Source organism: Humulus lupulus, chromosome 4, assembly GCF_963169125.1.
Source record: "Humulus lupulus chromosome 4, drHumLupu1.1, whole genome shotgun sequence".
NCBI lineage: Eukaryota > Viridiplantae > Streptophyta > Magnoliopsida > Rosales > Cannabaceae > Humulus > Humulus lupulus.
Genome location: NC_084796.1, coordinates 2,382,359 through 2,400,599, shown reverse-complemented (window position 1 = coordinate 2,400,599; position 18,241 = coordinate 2,382,359). Strand labels below are relative to the sequence as shown.

Below are 18,241 nucleotides of genomic sequence, written 5' to 3'. Positions count from 1 at the left end.
CAGTGTGGACGGTTTTATGAACACCCCAAATCAGAATAAGTCAAAATTGTCATATCTAAGAATTACCAAAGAAAGGAAGAAAACTATCAAAGGCTTTACCCAAGAACATGACAGCCTCCATTAAACACAGTCCTAGAGACCAATCCCAACCTATCTTTCTTTCAACCTATACATACACAAACAAACAGGATCAATTCTAGTGAGTTGATAAGAATCTCTATCTCTTCCTCAGAAAGAGATTATATTCTTTTGAACCTTCTCTTCTTATATTCCTTTTCTTCTTATATTCCTTTTGTTAAAGATGTTCCTTCTCCTCCCTCCATTAATATTATCCTAAGAAAAAGAAAAACTAAACAAAGCAATACCAAAGACAAGACTTTATCACACAAAAAGTAGAGCTCCTTTTATGTATGCTTAACCAAAACCAAAAAGTACTTGTTGTTAGAGAAGACCCCACTTTCTCTCTCCCTCGATATAGTCATTTTAATGTTATTGGGGCATTATATTTTCACCCCAAGGTTTATACAAATGAATAATTTAAGTAATTATACAAAGTAAGTAAAAATAGTATCATGTTAAGGGTTTACTCATTATATATTTTTAGTTAATTATTAAATTAATCACAACCATATTGTATCAAGCAATCTAATGACTATAATTAATGTAATCATCGATCGATATATTTTCGACGTAACCATTGAGTACTATATATATATATATATATATTGTTGTGTATATATATTATAATTAGTCGATTTAGCTAAGATTTGAATTATAATGATAATGGTATTATATCTTGTTATAATCACAAATTTGCAAAACTTAAGTTATCTTAAAACTCTCACTTTTTTATATTTTTAATTAAATTTTTTGCTAAAACATGAAATTGATATGTTTTTTATAATTTAAAAATACTATGAGGTATACAAATAATGTTATAATATATAATAAACTCTATATTAAAGTGGTTTGTTAATTTAAACTTACTAAAATAAAATAATATCTAATAAATATCAATTATAAAAATAATTTTTGAACAAAAAAAATTACAAATTAAATATTTTTATTTTATTATAATATTAATTTATTTTAAATATTTTTATTTTAACTAATATATAATAAATAAGTTTATTGTAAAATAATTTCAAAAAGCTATCTTTTAGAAAAAGATAAAAGCTGAGTTTTGTTGGCTTTAGATTCTAGCAGTAGCTTTTGCATAAATTCTTCAATAAACTATTTTTTGTACTGTTTACCAAACATCATTATCGAATAACTTTTTTAAAAATCAACTTTTAACCTTTGAATGATAATTGCGGACGGGTCAGAATGAGTTGGGTTAAGTTATATGTTCAAAAATAATTGCGTCTTTGTAAGTATGTTGGATGATATTGTAAAAAATATTTGGGGATAGAATTAGTATTAACTAATTATAAGAGGTATGGAGTATACTTTATGAAGCTTCCCTTTTAACTATTTATGAGCCTTTGTTCAATAATGGAGATAGTTCATTTGCTCATTGTCTTTCCAGTCCATTTGATTCTAACATACTGTAATTACTTTCTCCATACTATAATTTTTTTTCACTTTTTATTTATTTTTATAATTATTTAGTGATCCTCCTCACCCTTAAATGGGCAAGTAAAAGAAACCCATAACAAAACCATAATCATTTGAATAAATTAATAAAAGAGAATTTTTCCTAAATACACTTTTTTTTTTTTACTTTTTTACGGTTCTTTTTTTTTTTCAAAAATACGCACTTAAATTTTCAAAAATACGATTTTCAAAGTTTTATAATTACGACAATACAGTTTTTAGAAAAAACAACTTGAAAACAATTCATTGGACCAACTAAACATCAACAAAAAAAAAAACCTAAAAACAACTTGAAAAAAAAAACCGTAAAAATGTAAAATTTTTCTTAAAATTGTAAAATTGAACAAAAAAATATTTGACTGTAAAAATATAATTTTTTAGCGAAAATTAGTATTTTATATAATTTTCCCTAAATAAAAAAGGCAAATATAGTAATGCATTTGAGACATTTGCTCCATATAAGATAATCAATTAAAAAAAAATCCTTAGTAACCATGTAGAATTGCATTAGGTTAGAAATCATATCAATCTACATCTTATTATAGTAAATCATATTATTATTGTACTTTTCTTAAGTGTCAATGTCATTGTTTTGTTTGGGGGGAAATCATAAGGTTCTCATGTAACCAATCTATAAATCATATCAATCTACATCTTATTCTAAACCACTACATTTGTTACACAATGCTATCAAAGTACAAGTTTATATCAATCTGTTAATTTAGTTATGCTCCAAGAAATAAACCCCATCCATAAAATTTAGAAAAGAAATTAGAGTCATCTCTTGAGTCTCTACAACTAATTTAAGCATGATATATGGTTGGTCTTCTTGATTAGATAATATATATTAATTAATTATCATATAAGTAGTAGTGAGTGATAGAATTTACTATACAAAATGATTTGATTCTAACCATAACAACAAATTTATATCATATATAATTATAATTCAAAAGATTTATTATGATATTTAATTCCAAATTATTAATAATTCATTCACTTTTTCTTTTAAATGTATATCCATATATAAATATATATATATAAATTAAAATTCATATATATATAAATGTAATGAAAATAAATTTCTTAAAATAAAACACTAATAAATTTATTATAGTAAGTACTATATTTTTAATACAAAAAAAAAAGAACTTTCTATAAAGTCTATATATACCTATTAAAAACAATCACTATTGAATCATTTTCTTATTAAATAGTATACTATGTTGAGTGTGCCCTATATTGGGTTGTATTTAGTTTCTCCTTCTCTGGTGGTGTATTTGCTTCTATTTAAAAGATAATTGTCAGCATTGGAGAGCAAGATCAAATACTTGAAGCTTTGCAGTCACTTTGAATAAGTGTTCCTATTGTAGGCAATGTTTGACTTAAGAATTACTATTGTGAAGTTGGAGCTCATCATAACATGTTTTGTATTTGTTACACTAAAATTTCGAGAATAGGAACCTTGATCTCAAAATTTAGGTTCGTAAGGTGTATGCTCGAAAGAAGCAAGGTCATTATGAGGTCCACCGGTCAGAGATTTTGTGAGCTCGAATAATATGTAGCCACGAAGGTGTTTCGAGCCTATAAAGTGAACTCGCAGCTCATATAAGTTTCTTGATGCATTTCTTGCCCTCAGAGAAGATCGAACTTGAGAGGTGTGAGCTCAAAGGTGATGGCTTCGTCAATGGTTACTTGTTGGGAGCATAGGCGAAGTGAGATGACGAGCTCGTAATAGGAAACGGTCTCGAAGGCGCATGGATTTGGTGTCTGAGCTAGTCGGTTATGTGTGAACGTACTTATTGTTGTAAATTCCTTATGTTTAAGGAATATGATGTAATCAGTTATTCAATCCCGCATTCTATGGGATATTAACGCGTACATAGCAAATAATGCATTTATTTGCATTATATTATTTGATTTACATAATATTTTCCCGAAATATGTGGGAACGAATTCTGAAACATTCTCTATAAATAGAGATGTAAACTTCACTTATGGAGGGACCGAAACATTGAGATTGAGAGAAAAAAAACTCTGGGCAACTATTCTTTAAAAGTTTCCAGAAGACTCCAAAGAACTAATAATATGGACTCGTAAACTAGACAGATTTTAACTGCTGAACCACGTAAAAAGATCTTGTTTTCATTTTTTTTATTCATTTCCTCTTGTATATTCTTATTTAATTGCTCTCCTTTTTTAAGTTGACAAAAAACAGCGTCAACAATATTGTATATAATATATAATGATAAATTAAAAAAATTGTCAAAATTATCATCTTTTAAAATTAATTTTATATTTTTGATAAATTTTAACATCACATATAAATAAAGACCGAATTAACCCATGAAAAAAAAGCATACATGATTGAAAATAGTTTATAATAAAATCCCATAAAATATATATACATCGATTACAAATTCTTTAGTTATATTAAAATACCTTAACAAATTTTATTTACAAAAATACACTATCACATCGATAAAAAATACTAGATTAAAAAAAATATCTTGAAATGGATATATTTGCAAAATCCCAGTAATACTGTTTTTTTTTCGAAAGTAACATTTTGGTTACTTAAGATGCCAATAGAATACCAATATATTACTTTTTCATAAAAAGCTTAGACCATATTATTTTCATTTTCATATACATTTTGGTTACTTCCAAAACTTATTTGTAGAAAATTTGTTATTTTAAGATATCAATTAGTCATTTTTAGGTTAAATGTTGTTTTATTATTTAAGATATTTTTACGCTACATTCAAGCTTATTTTAGATACTAATGAGTTACAATAAAGCTAGTATAACAAGTTCCTATATAGCTTATTAGTAAAATTTATTTTTAATATATTACACAATAACTTTTTAATAAAAAATTTCATATATTTTTGGGTCACTCATATAGTTTACATGTGAGTAATAGTAGCTTTTTTAAAATAATAAAATAGAATAGAGACGTTGAATTTACTTTTGAATTATAATAAAAAAAATACACATTTTGGTCTTTTATAATTAATTTTTATTTAACTAAATTAACAAATTAATTACGAAGTTACTTTTCAAACACAACACAGAAATGACTCATTTTTATTATTCAAAAGATACATTCTGTTTTTTTATTAATAAAACAAAAAAAAAACTTAGAATTTACTTTCAAAATACAACGTAAAATGACTCATTTCAATTATCTTCTCAAACGACGACAAGAAAGTCATGAATGTCATGTACCAAAATAACCCTCTCGAAGAGTAGGTTACGATGGTTTCACTCTTAAACCCAAACAACCAGTGATGTCACCAGAAAAAGCTTCTAAAGCTATAAATGCACACACGAACTCCCCAGAAAACACCAACGATACAGGTAGAATGGATGGATAGGTTGTGTTCCTCTCAAGGAGCTCATTCCAACAGTACCACCCTCGAGCGTTGAAGGTGGCCGAAGTTGGTCAGAAAATACAGTCAAAGTCGCACCTCAAATGATTTTGACTAGCACGTACAACCTCCTCGATGACTTATACTGATGAACTTTAGAGGGCCGACTGCCTCCTCCGATGACTTCTACCGACGAACTTTGGGCGGCCAACTCGTCAGAACCTCCTCTTATTTCCTATTCAGTGTGTGGGTGGCCAGAAGTTAATGGCTTAGTTTGATCGTTTGAAGAAAAAGAGCGTTGTAAAAAAATGTAAAAAAAAAACTATAAAAATAGAAATAAATTTTTGAATGATATTTTTGTAATTAAAGTATGAAAAACTTCATCAACATAGGATTTAATAAATATACCTCATCATAATTAGAATTTTATTTTTAATTTATTTATCTTCTTACTTATTTTTTTAGTTTATTTAAAATCATTTAGTTATATGGAATTTTGTCTTAGAATACGTTTAATTGTAAAATAAAAATGAAATGGTAATAGTAATAGTAATAGTAATAGAAATAGAATAGAATAAAATTTCGATTATTTTATTTAGTAGAAATTTTAGAATAAATAACTGAATAATAATTATTATGTTTGGTATGATATTTAATGAAATGTAATTGAAATTGGCAAGATATCATTTCTCTACTCTTATAATTTTTTTAATTAAATTATCAATATTTTTTAATATTAGTTTTTATTATATATAAAATTATAATTTTTATTTTAAATCATATGTTATTTTTGTTAAATTACCATTATATGCAAATTAAACAAATAAATTATATATAAAATATATAAATATTTTGTAGAAAGAACTATTACTTATATCCAATCGAGTCTTTACCTTGATACTTATCCATTTTATTTTATAAGGCAAATTAAAAATCTAATATCAAAATATTGGAAAGGAATGAATTTTCAGGGAAATCTCCGACCATGGAATCGGCAATCACCACCGGCAGCACCGACCATGATACCAATCCATGGACTTCTTCCACCAACTGCTCCATTGTCCGCGGTTCTGTCGTAAAGTCAATCACTTTCGGCTCATCTCTTTCTCCGATCGACGGCGATGCGTTGGCGAAGACCTCAATTCCAGTTCGAATGGCCCTCTTGTTCTGCCACCTCCGGTGCCAGATTCACGGCCCCGTGAGATCACAAGTAAGTGAGAATCACACTTGTTGAAGTTAAAATCATTTCTTTTACTGAATAATGAATGAATCCCTTTTGGGATTTCTCATTCTTTGTTAGTATTATGTTCGTAGTGGATTTATCCAATCAATTTTGTTGTATTGCAATTGCTTTGTTGACTTTGGATGTTGTTGTTGTGTTGCTGTGTTTGGTCTTAGTACTTAGTGAACTTGTGATCGGTTCTTTGTGTGAATGTGTGTAAACCCTTTTGCTTTGTTTTCTTTAGTTTGATTGAATTTTGGGATTCGAGGGTTTTCCCTGTTCGTCACTAGTGTTCTTACAGGACGAATTTTCTGATATGATAATCTCAGAAAGTGAAATTAGCAAAGCAATCTTCTTACACTTTCACTTTTGCTCCGACGTGCTCAACCCAATCTACCTGAATCATTGTTCTTGTGAAAGTTATCTTTTGCCAATTTCAATTTCTATGACAAAGGAAATGACTGTCTGGTTTGTGAACATGACAACTTAGGAGATGGAATTAGGAAAATGAGGGTTTCTCGGTGTTAAAATGGATTGTATGCAGAGTAGGTAGGCATTTTCATACTCTTCATGGTCTTTTAAGTGAGTCTAGAAGACCCCAAGCATCGTTCAAGCGATCCTAAATTTGACACTAAGGATCGTTTTGTGTTAAATCATTTAAGTTATTTTGCTAATTTCAAACATTCATATTGCTATTTGAACAAATTACCCTTTTTGAAAAGCTTGGAGAATTGATTTCCTTATTTTCTTTGAAGTTCAGTTTGTTAGGAGCACTGATCGAGTGTATGAGATTTATTATGAGTCAAACTCAAAGAATGGCAGAGAATATCTTTGCACTGTTCGCTGTGGTGTTGCTTCCAGTTCAAGCAACTGAAAAGGAGGAAGTGCTTTCTGCATGTTCAAAGGGAAACGTAAGAAATGATGGTAGTCGAAGAAGTGAAGATGAATGGGTAGATTTTAAAGTCTCAGATAATTCTATGCCAATGATCACACAAGTAAGAATTGGAAACTACTTGTTCTAAAACACGAAAGACCATGAATTTTTATCTTTTGTTTCCATCTTTATGGCTAATTGGAGGAAAATGTCAGGATTATTATGAGGCTACAGCACAGATTGGTGATGCTCATCCGTGCATTTCCATTACTCTTCATCTATTCTCAGTTCAGAATGAAGATAGTGTTTATGTTTATGAAGTATATGTGTTTGCTGATCTTGTTGACTCAGCTGACTCGGAAAAGAAGTGCATAAGATGGAAACTCCACCGGGAATTCTCTTATGACAATGCTCCTACCTTTATGCAAATGTCTAGAACAAAGGGTGCCACCAGAAGAAGCTAAACATCAGAAGAAGCTAGACAAACTTCTGAGTCCCAGAAAAAACAGAATTTTGGGGACAGCTGATCGGAAGCAGCTCATTCTATCAACGCTGCAACTACAATTCGGAGGGAAGGAAATTCCAGTGTTGCTGATCATCAAAGAGTTGAGTTTCAGGACATGAATAGGGCTAGTGTAATTACTGCCCAATTACAGAGTCCTCTGCAAGTTTGTCACAGTGCAAGCGAGACTGGCCTTCCTCCTAATGATCATGTTGAAAGAGCTCTGGACCAACTTTCTTCTCAGATGGGAAGAATAGAAGATTTATTTTTAAGGTTTGAAGAGAACTAGTTAAAGCCTATACATACCATTGAGGCAAGGCTCCACAGGGCGGAGCAGCATCTTGAAGCACTCACAAGTAATCGGAAGGATTCTTAACTGCTAAATTGATCGAGATTTTGTGCTCCAAATTTTTCTTTGGTCCAGTCTGATTCCAATTCCTTGAATTATAGGGAAATTGATTATCCTCGTTCTGAGGAAGCAGAATCAAATATTAAGAGTGTTCGTTCTGAAGTGCAAACCAACTCGGTTGATGATTTGTCTGACTCTGTTAATGCTACTCTGTTGCTTCCATGTTTTGTAGTTACTGCTCCTGAGTTTTCAACATGCGATGACAAGGAAAATCATGTATCAGAAATAGTCAATGATTTTTCTATGGATAAACCAAGGGACAGATTGACAGATGATGATGCTTTAGCTTCTGCACTTGCTCGATTTGTTTCTTCAATTTCAATCCAGGCAGAAGACCGATCTCCAACTCTTTTAGTCAAAGCTCCTGAGTTTCCAAGTGAAGAAGATATCAAAGTTGACAAAGTAAGTTCACCAAGAGGTCAATCTCAAATAGGAACTGGTGAGACAGCAACCATAAATGTAGTTGAGAACAGCCAATCTGAGAAAAACAGCTGAAGAGGATGATGAACAGGAACAGCATAAAGAGAGAGTAGAGGAAGATGAACCTTCTGGCAAATGTGTTAACAAGAATGTTTATTGTGACGAGGAATGTATTGAAAATGGAGAAATCGGTTCTGAAACGAGCAACTGTCTGGTCTGTGATAAGATTGATATTCAAGAGCACTCCCTCCACAGATGATATTAGTTCTGATAGAAAAGGCGAAGAGGATAGCTCTGATTCAGTTACAGCCCTTGAAATAATGAAAGAGAAATCTGACCAAAGATGTTTTTCGCGGTATCAAACTTACAAACAAGTGTGATGAACAAGCATATCATGACAAGGAATGATACAGGGATTGGAGAAGTTGGTACTGATTCAATTCAAACAACATTCTGGTCCATGATAAGATTGATATTCAAGATTACTCCCTCCAAAATCCAAAAGATGCAACTGGCTTCGAAACAAAAGAGGAAGAGGGATCTGAAAAAGACGTCACGCAATGAATTCCCACATGCTGCTTCTGTGGTGGATTTTGAAACCTCAGTCCTGGATGTGAAGTTTGTTGCTCACATTAGCTGTGGCAGAAACTGTCCCCTTGAAGCCCTTTTGTCCCACTTGTCAAACTCCAAATCTGAAGAAATTCTTGTGGAGGAAATCGATGATTCGCCTCCAAGTGATGAGCACAGTGACTTGATTTCGGTGGAGGATGATGAACCACTTGGTCCTGCCACTAACAGCCAAATACATGTGGATTTTGACTACTTAGTCTACCAGAAACTTTGAGCAATGAGAGTGAATTGAATTCCCTCTAACTTCTAGTATATCCAGCAGCCATGAAACTTCATCATACAGTCTCATTTAATCAATTGATTAAGGGTCATTTCCTTTTTATTGTTTGTAAATCTGACTTTATGTTCTTGTTCTTTTGAGTTTAAATGTTAGGGTTTATACATTTTTGGATCTGTGTTTTGACAAAATTATTTTTTGGACCTTATGTTTTGTAATATAGTTAAAATAGAACCTTAAATCTAATTTTGGTCAATGTTTTCTCAACTAAAATTACAAATAATTTACCAAACTAACAATTCAGAACAAAAATAAAATCATTCTGCTTAAAAATTGTGTTGTTATATTCAATTTTTTCTTTATTAAAATTGAGTCTAGGGTTCTATTTTACAAAATATAAGGTCCAAAAAGTAGTTTGTCAAAACAGAGGTCTAAATAGGTAATAGGATAAAATATGTTGACTACACCGCTGGAAAAAATTTGTGCTGTGTTTTTGTTAATCATCACTTTATTGTAAATTCCATACCTTTCTTGGGTCATGTGAACTGGACAATACCATATTTTGGCAAAGAGATGTTTGAAAGAAAGAAATATGGTATTTTTCTGTAATTTTAGGAATTAGTGGCAATTTGTCTTATCATAAAACTTAATAAGCAATAGCATGCATACCCCTTAAAATATGATATGAATTATATTTTAATTATGTAGAATTCTATTTTGGAGAGGCAACTATATATCTTCTTTATTGACAACAGAATCAATTATTACAAAAGTTAAAAAAAAAAAAATTGCAACTAGTTCTTATCATTCTGACATTCTTATTGTTTCATATTATTTTAATATTTTCCATTAGTTCTCTACAAGTAAATAAATTTTAAATAATGAATTTAAATTGCAACTCTCATATTAACAATTTAACAAAACAAAAGTAAGATGCCAAAATTCAGCAGAAACTCCTTAAAGACAAACAAAACAATCATATATTACAAACTAAGTTTCCCTTTTGACTAAATATACCAAAAATTATATGAAAAGAGAAAGTCTTTGTATTGTACACAACTCCTTGTCCAATTTTACATCAATAATATTTAATGTCATATTGGCCAATAATAGTTTGGCTTTGGCTTTAGCCTAACATGAAACGTCCAATCCATGTAAATACACTAGTGGCAAAGTACATCCAAGGGATGTGCTGCCATTTTAAAAAAAAATATTTTTTTCAAATGAAATAATAATTTTAATGACAAAATGATTCCTCCGAACTATAGTACTCGTAAATTTTTGCCCTCCCAAATTTTTTTACTTGTCAAAAATACCTTATTCTAAACTATAGCGTTTGTAGACTTTTGCCCCTTCCGTCTAAAATAGTAATGGTTTGCTGACGTGGTAATTAAAAAAATTATTTTAAAATAATTTTTTTATTAATTAATTGATTTTAAATTAGAAAAAATTAATTAAAATTGATTTTTAAATTTATTAAATTATATAAAATCCAATAAATAAAAATTCAATAAACATAAATAGTTTTTAATCCAAATATATTAAAAAAAAACTAAAATCAATATTTCCAAACTAAATTATACTTTGAACTAAACTAAATTAAAATCTTTAATTTTTTATGATTGTTTAATAAATGTGTTTGATTGTCTACGTTTGAATTATAGATTTGGTTGAGTTTTTATTTTAATTTAGTTTAGAAATATTGATTTTAGTTTTTGTAAAATTATATTTGGATTAAAAAAAATTATGTTTATTGATTTTTTAATTTATAGGATCTTATATAATTTCATAAATTTAAAAATATGTTTCTATTGTTTAACAACTGTCACGTCAGCAAATTATTATTATTTTGGACGAAATGGACAAAAGTCTACAAGTGCCATACTTCAGGGGAAAAATAATATTTTGTCCTAATTTTAAATAAATAACATTACATGTAATTTACATTTAAAAAAAAATCATATCAAAATTAATTACAAATAAACATAATTCAACTTAATTACATATAGAATTCACTAATTTTGGTACAAATAATTTTTATTATGACAAAATAGCTCAAGTATCACATTATTAAAAACATTCACTAAGTTTTACCCTAAGTATCACAATTTTATTTACATCATTGTCAAAATTTTAATAATATCAAAGTTCTTGGTAAAAACAAAACATAAGTGTATCATCATTTACAATTTTTTCTTTCGCAATTGTTTATTTCTTTTGCTTTTATTTACAAAAAAAAAAAAAAAAAAATAGGCTCTTCTATGTTTTTGCTTTTCATATAAGACACTATATATTCAAAATAAATTTGGAGTATATTTTAAAGTGGTGGATTAGTAATCCTTTTTAGAAATTGAATGGATTCTCCAAATATTGTTTGAAATGGATTCAAACTTAATTGTACATAGTATATAGTAATGATATAGGTATTGAATTTTGTCTGATTTTTATGTATTTCAAACTTAATTTTACATATTTAATTTTAAATTTATGTTTTTTAATATAATTGATAATCCTTTGATGAATTAAATTATTAATTGTACAATATTAGAATCCCACATTGAAATAATATGGAAAACACAATGACTCTTTTCACTAAAAAAATATTTTATACATATATCGTCACTAATAAGTTCATACTACATTTTTTTGTGGCTAAAACTACATTTGTAATAACTTGTGACTAATGTTAATTTTTAGTTACAATTTTTTTTTTGCAACTAAAAGTGACCTTTAGGCACAAAAATTTCATGTTGTGAATAAAAAATTGTCACTAATTGATCACTTTTTTTTGTAGTGTTAGTTACTTAGTACTGATTGGTTTTAAGTTGGAGCTTTAATTCTATATTCTCAAATGACATTCCCTTTTAATTTGTAATCAATAGTTTTGGATTGAACCAAATTTATTTATTCTAAAGACGAGTTCGAGATATATATACATATACTAGATACAAATTACGTGCACGTTTGCTTAATTTTATTTATAGAATTTATTAATATTTTATTAAATTTATATTATTTTCATATAAATTTTAAATAAATAAATAATATTATATACAAAAGAATAACATAAACATATTAAATCAAAACATTGTTCATGATTTTTTTTAAATATATATAATATAATAACCCTTTTAAACATAAAAGTTAATTTTTTACTAAAAATTAATATTATGTATTATATATTATTATAATGATATTTTATAATATTTGAATTCATAATTAGTACAAAAATTAGGATTATATATTATTATCAAAATAATATTTTATAATATTTAAATTTATATTAATATAATTACTAAATATCTAGTATTATATATTATTATAATAATGATATTTTAAAATATTTAAATTTATTTTAATATAATTATTATATATGTAGTCTTATATTAAAGATTATTATAATAATAATATTTTATAATATTTAAATTTATATTAATATAAATAATAAATATTTATTTTTAATTAGTTTTAATTGTATATTCTGTAAAATATTTTGTTAAAATTAATAAAATGAACCATTAAAATTAAAAAAATTCATTTCTACCGACTACTTTTTATAAAGATTAGATAGATATATATAGCTTTGGATATGACACAAGAAGAAGAGGATTGAGAGGTTTGACTAGAGCACTCTACCATCCTCATAGGAATAAATTTTCAACACAATTAGTACTGCCTCAACTTACTTTATGGTCTTATCCAACAAAACTATCATGACTATGTGCTTTTTGAGTACTTCATATATATGTTATTCCAGGTTCCATATCTTGCTTTTACGTCTTACTATCCTCAATTGATAAAATGTCAATTAACTCATAAATATAAATGGGGAATTTTCTTACGTAGCTTCATTTTAAGCTTTATCGGTAAGACTCTTAGTGTTTACAACTCGTGAACAGTTTTCGGCGCGATTTTTTTTTTATGACCGTGTATATTGTAGCTATTTAGAGCATCCTGCAAATTTTTAGAAAATTCTGAATAGTTTACAGTATCGAAAACTAGGTTCAAATATGTTGTTGCACGCGTGACTAATTTTTTTTATGCGTGTGGAAAACAACATGTTTGAACTTAATTTTCAGTACTGTAAACTATTCGAAATATTCTGAAAATTTACAGAATGCTCTAAATAGCTACAATATACACGGTCATAAAAAACAATCGCGCCGAAAACTGTTTACGGATCGAGAAACACTGAGAATCCTACCGATAGGGCTTAAAGTGAAACACCTATAGAAGAATTGTCCTAAATATATATATATCTTGTTATGCTATAGAAATTGATGTAATTTTGAGAAATCACTTTGTAAGTTTCCAACTTGTAGCTATTGTTTTCACTCTCCTAAAAATATTGTGCATTTCTATATAATTATATTTTGTGTTCTTTTGATTAGTATTTTTTTCATGGAAATTATGAGATTTATGTATGAAACTATAATGGTGCCATCACATTATTCCCCAAACTATACATCACCATACTTCACAAATGGAATAATGATTTTATGCAACTAAAATTTGGACACTTGGAAATTCTTTTTCAACTTTTCTTACAAAAAGCATGCAATAAAAAAGGGTAGGAAAGAATTGTGGGTTAGGGTGTTGCTTTTAGATTTTGGTGATTGAATTAGAAAGTGGGGCTACTTTATATCTCACTAAAAAATTAGTATATATATGGAAGACTTCTCAATGGTTATTACCCATGAATGATTACTATAAATCACTAAACAAGTTTTTAATGATGAATTATTATAATGATGATAAAAATAAATAAATAAACAAAGTATATAAAATCAATCATTTCGAATTTTTTAGATTAATTAGGCAATAAACATTAGTTAGAAAGATAATAGTCACATTAATTATTCTCATTAATTCCAAAATGATTTTTGTTTTCTCATGGAATGGATAAAAGGAATGAATTATGAATGGAGAACGAATATTAAATAATTTTTTTTTATTCTTTATTTAATAAATATGTGACCGTCATGTCTGCAAATAGTTATTCCAAAAGTTTAAAAAAGTCAAAATTTATTTTTATAAATATTAATTAATAATTATAAATATGGATCACTGATCTTAATCCAATAGTTAATATTAATATAATTATTCATGGGTAGTAAATATTAAGAGCGATCCATATATATATATATGTATATATATATACATAAGAAGGGATACTTGTGGCAAAAGTACCCAATATTTGAGTTTTGTATGCGGCATAGACCAAAAATTTATTTTTAGTGGAAAAAGTACCCATAGTACCAAAAAGTATTATTCCGTTTGGTTTGCTCCGTTTGTGCAGACCTTCTCAACCAAATTCATAGACCTTCTCAACCAAATTCATAGAAGCCACAAACGGAGAAAACCAAACGGAACCAAACAGAATAACACTTTTTGGTACTTTTGGTACTTTTGCCACTAAAAATAAACTTTGGGTCTATGCCGCATACAAAACCCAAACTTTGGGTACTTTTACCACAATTATCCCACATAAGAATTATATAACTTAATTATCTTGGATTTTAACTAATTACTAAATATAACTTTATGTATGTACCCATAAAAAACCTTTAACATAATTGTAATCAAACTTATTAATAATATATCAATAAAAGAAATCTCAAATCACCCATATTAAGATTGAACTACATCAAAAATGTCATGTCAGATAAATTTTAACAATTAGTGAGTCTATTGTGAAATTTTTAAAACTTGGATAATAGACTTCAAATAACTTGTGAAGATCAGCAAACAATTGACCACTTGTAGATGGCATCATTTCATTTCATCTTCACGTGTGATAATTAGGTTTGATAGCAAAATGCTCAACTAAACTACAATTTGCCTTATTTAAACCTAAAACAAACACTAAGAAACAAAAAAAAAATGTGTCAATTTTTGTGGAGCCTTTGCATAGATTTGAAGGAGAGACAAGCCAAAATCCAAAAGAGTACAAATTTTAACACAATTTAACAATTTGCTTTCTCATAGCAAATAAAATAAACATTGTGAAAGCAAGTGGACAAACCCCTTTTGCTGTTATACCATTCCAACCCTTGCTTCTCATAGCAAATAAAATAAAAAGATCAACCATCAATCTTTGTTTCTTTCTTGGCCATTATTATTTCCTCCACCCCACCAGAGTCTCATCCATATGCTTTGTTGACAAAGTCAATTGGACTTGGCTAAGAGAAAAAGAAAAGAAAAGAAAAGAAAAAGAGAAAGGGAAAGTTGCTTATCTTTTTTGCATTTTTTTTACAAATGCAATCAACATCCATGCCATCATGAAAATACAAAGATGGAGAATTAGTTATCTTTTTTTTTTCTTTTTCTTTAGCATGGAACTACACAACATATTAAGTATTTATATAAATATATATATATATATATATATTATATTATCAAATAATCAAAGATGGATGATGATTGAGATCTAAGAACTTAGGGCATCCCCACTTTGTGTAGCCTCTAATAATTGGTCCACTTCCCAGCTTTGTCTGGGTGCAACCTTGACATGTACAGGAGCATACTCCTGCAATATTATACAATCAATATATATATATATATATATCAAACATATATATACAACTGTCCTACTTTTCTACTACATTTTTCAAGAGTAGAAATTCATTATTTATTAACATATGTTTACCTCCATCTTGTTGATGAGATCTTCAGCTGTATTTGCTATTACCAAAATATGTCTAGCAGAATGGTCTATGAAGCCTTCATCTACTCCTTTATCAAACAAGGCAATCAAGCTGTTATAGTAACCATCCACATTCAACAATCCCACCTGTTTTGTTCAATTCATAAATAAATAAATAAATAAAAAATCAACACTTGAAAGTAATCTTAAGTATGCAAACTGATAAAGCAAAAAAGTCAATATATAATGTTTGTCTTACTGGTTTGTCATGAATTCCAAGCTGAGACCATGTTATCATCTCCAACAGTTCTTCCATGGTTCCATAACCACCTAAGAGATTGTAATTTCATTTCATGATTATATTCATACATATATATATATATGTACAGAAAAGTACAAGAAAGACACAATGGTGAAAGTGGGAGTTTCTTGTTGAACAAACCAGGTAGTGCAATGAAAGCATCTGCATGTTTTTCCATTTCTGACTTCCTTTGGTGCATGTCAGCTACTATTTTCAATTCTCCAACTGTATCGCCTGAAATCTGTAGCTTGTTGTGGGATTTGATCAGTTTGAGTCTTTAGACACAAGATATTCCATCTCAATGTAAAGATGTATAAATACAGGTATATATAACAGTAAAAACTACCTCATGAGGCAAAAGAGCAGTTGGAATCACTCTATACATACAGACAACAAAACAGAATCAGGGTAAGTCAAAATTGTCATCTGAGAACCAAAGAAAGGAAGAAAACTATCAAAGGTTTTACCCAAGAACATGGCAGCCTCCACTAAACACAGTCCTAGAGACCAATCCCATTAGGCCTATGCTCCCTCCACCATAAACCAAATCTATCTTTCTTTCAACCTATATATACACAAACAAGATCAATTCCAGTGAGTTGTTGGGATATTATATATGATTTATATATAAAGTTTAGTTTTTCTTTAATGTGATTGATATAAGACAGAGATTACCAGCTGTTTACCAAGCTCAAGAGCAGCATCACTAAATGCAGATTTGTATCCAGCTCTGCTTCCACAGTAGACACATATTCTTTTAAACCTTCTCTTCTTATTTCCTTTTGTTAAGGATGTCACTTCTCCTCCTTCCATTTATCCTATGAAAAAAAAAACAAAGCAATACCCAATAAAGAGAGAGAGACAGAGAAAGAGAGAGAGAGGAATAGTGCTATAGGAGATACAAGAGATGTTGGATAATGTATTGAGGGAAGCAGGAGGCACTTAAGCTTTTAAGTACGCAACTTTATCACAACACCTTTTGTCTGCTTAAACTAGTACTTGTTGTTGGAGAAGACCCCAACAACAGCCTATCTCTCTCTCTCTTCCCCTTACATCAGTCTCCTCATCTCTCTCTCTCTCTATTTATGAGCCTTTGTTCAATAATGAAGATAGTTCATATGCTCATTGTCTTTCCATTTGTGTCCACTTGATTCTGACCCTTTGCTTGCTTTTATCATTTTGTTGTCCTTTCCTTTCTCCACACCTGTAAAAAAAATTTATCTTTTTATCCATAATGTAATCATCTAGTGGCCCTCCTCATCCTTAAATGGGCCACTAGAACAAACCCATAACAAACAGATAAACTGTATACATTTAAATCAACAAGACATATATAGTAATACATTTGAGACTTCTGCTCCACATAATGCATATAAGGGCCATAATCAATCCAAAAATAAATAAATAAATCCCTAAGCAATTCATGAGTAACCAAGCAGAATTACATTCAAGGTTTAAAATTTCCATATCCATCTGAATCCATTCAATTATACAGGATAAAGTATCTATATTATTGGTGGTGAAACAAAGAGCTAGAAAACAAGAATTCATGAAAACATTATTGTACTTTTTGGGGTGTCAATGTCATTGTTTTGTTTTAGGGGAAATCATAAGTTTCTCTTGTACCTTTAAACCATCTATACATCATCAATCCCATATCAAATTGCAAGCTTAACATTCTGTTAGTTTTTTTTTTTTTTTTTTTTTAATGAACATTCTGTTAGTTTAGTTATACCACAGAAATAATCCCCATTCCCACCATATATAAAGACTAGAAAGCACTCTTTTTTGGATTGTTCTAGAGTCAACTATCTACAACCATTTTAAGCATGATATAGTTGGTCATCATGATTAGATAATATATATATATTTTTAAATGATTTCTTTTTCTATTATAAAATTTCGAGATGATTGCATTCTCTTACTTAAAGCTAGCTCATTTGTTCAAAGATTGCATTTTGATCTTCAGTACAATAAAAATAAAGGCATTTCTAAAACGTGCTTGCCACCAACACCTAAAAGTTTTTTGATTTCTTACATATTTTATGCA

At 28.8% G+C, this 18,241-nt stretch overlaps 1 protein-coding gene and 1 pseudogene across 4 annotated transcripts; one reads left to right on the top strand and one right to left on the bottom strand.

Moving 5' to 3' along the window:
* Positions 1-5,955: 5,955 nt before the first annotated feature.
* On the top strand, positions 5,956-9,420 carry LOC133830348 (uncharacterized; annotated as a pseudogene).
* A 5,894-nt stretch (positions 9,421-15,314) lies between these two features.
* Positions 15,315-17,379, bottom strand: LOC133829648 (cytokinin riboside 5'-monophosphate phosphoribohydrolase LOG1-like). Of its 4 annotated transcripts, none has more exons than XM_062259390.1 (8): positions 17,155-17,379; positions 16,878-17,009; positions 16,659-16,756; positions 16,538-16,568; positions 16,333-16,432; positions 16,150-16,220; positions 15,894-16,037; positions 15,315-15,773 (listed from the first exon to the last, which is right to left on the bottom strand). In XM_062259390.1, the coding sequence occupies exons 2-8, from the start codon at positions 16,893-16,895 to the stop codon at positions 15,675-15,677; spliced, it is 561 nt and encodes a 186-aa protein (XP_062115374.1). In that variant the 5' UTR covers positions 16,896-17,009; positions 17,155-17,379; the 3' UTR covers positions 15,315-15,674. The 4 variants fall into 4 exon arrangements, with proteins under 4 accessions (XP_062115374.1, XP_062115373.1, XP_062115372.1 ...); XM_062259389.1 differs by having other exon boundaries at positions 17,168-17,379; XM_062259388.1 differs by having other exon boundaries at positions 16,878-17,379.
* Between the last annotated feature and the right edge of the window lie 862 nt (positions 17,380-18,241).

Excerpts from the sequence above, each read along its gene's own strand:
- LOC133829648 (XM_062259387.1), bottom strand. The coding sequence starts at position 17,004 with ATGGAAGGAGGAGAAGTGACATCCTTAACAAAAGGAAATAAGAAGAGA. Across the intron at positions 16,038-16,149 it reads TTGGAATTCATGACAAACCA|GTGGGATTGTTGAATGTGGA; the intron begins GTAAGACAAACA and ends TGAACAAAACAG. Across the intron at positions 15,774-15,893 it reads ATCTCATCAACAAGATGGAG|GAGTATGCTCCTGTACATGT; the intron begins GTAAACATATGT and ends ATAATATTGCAG.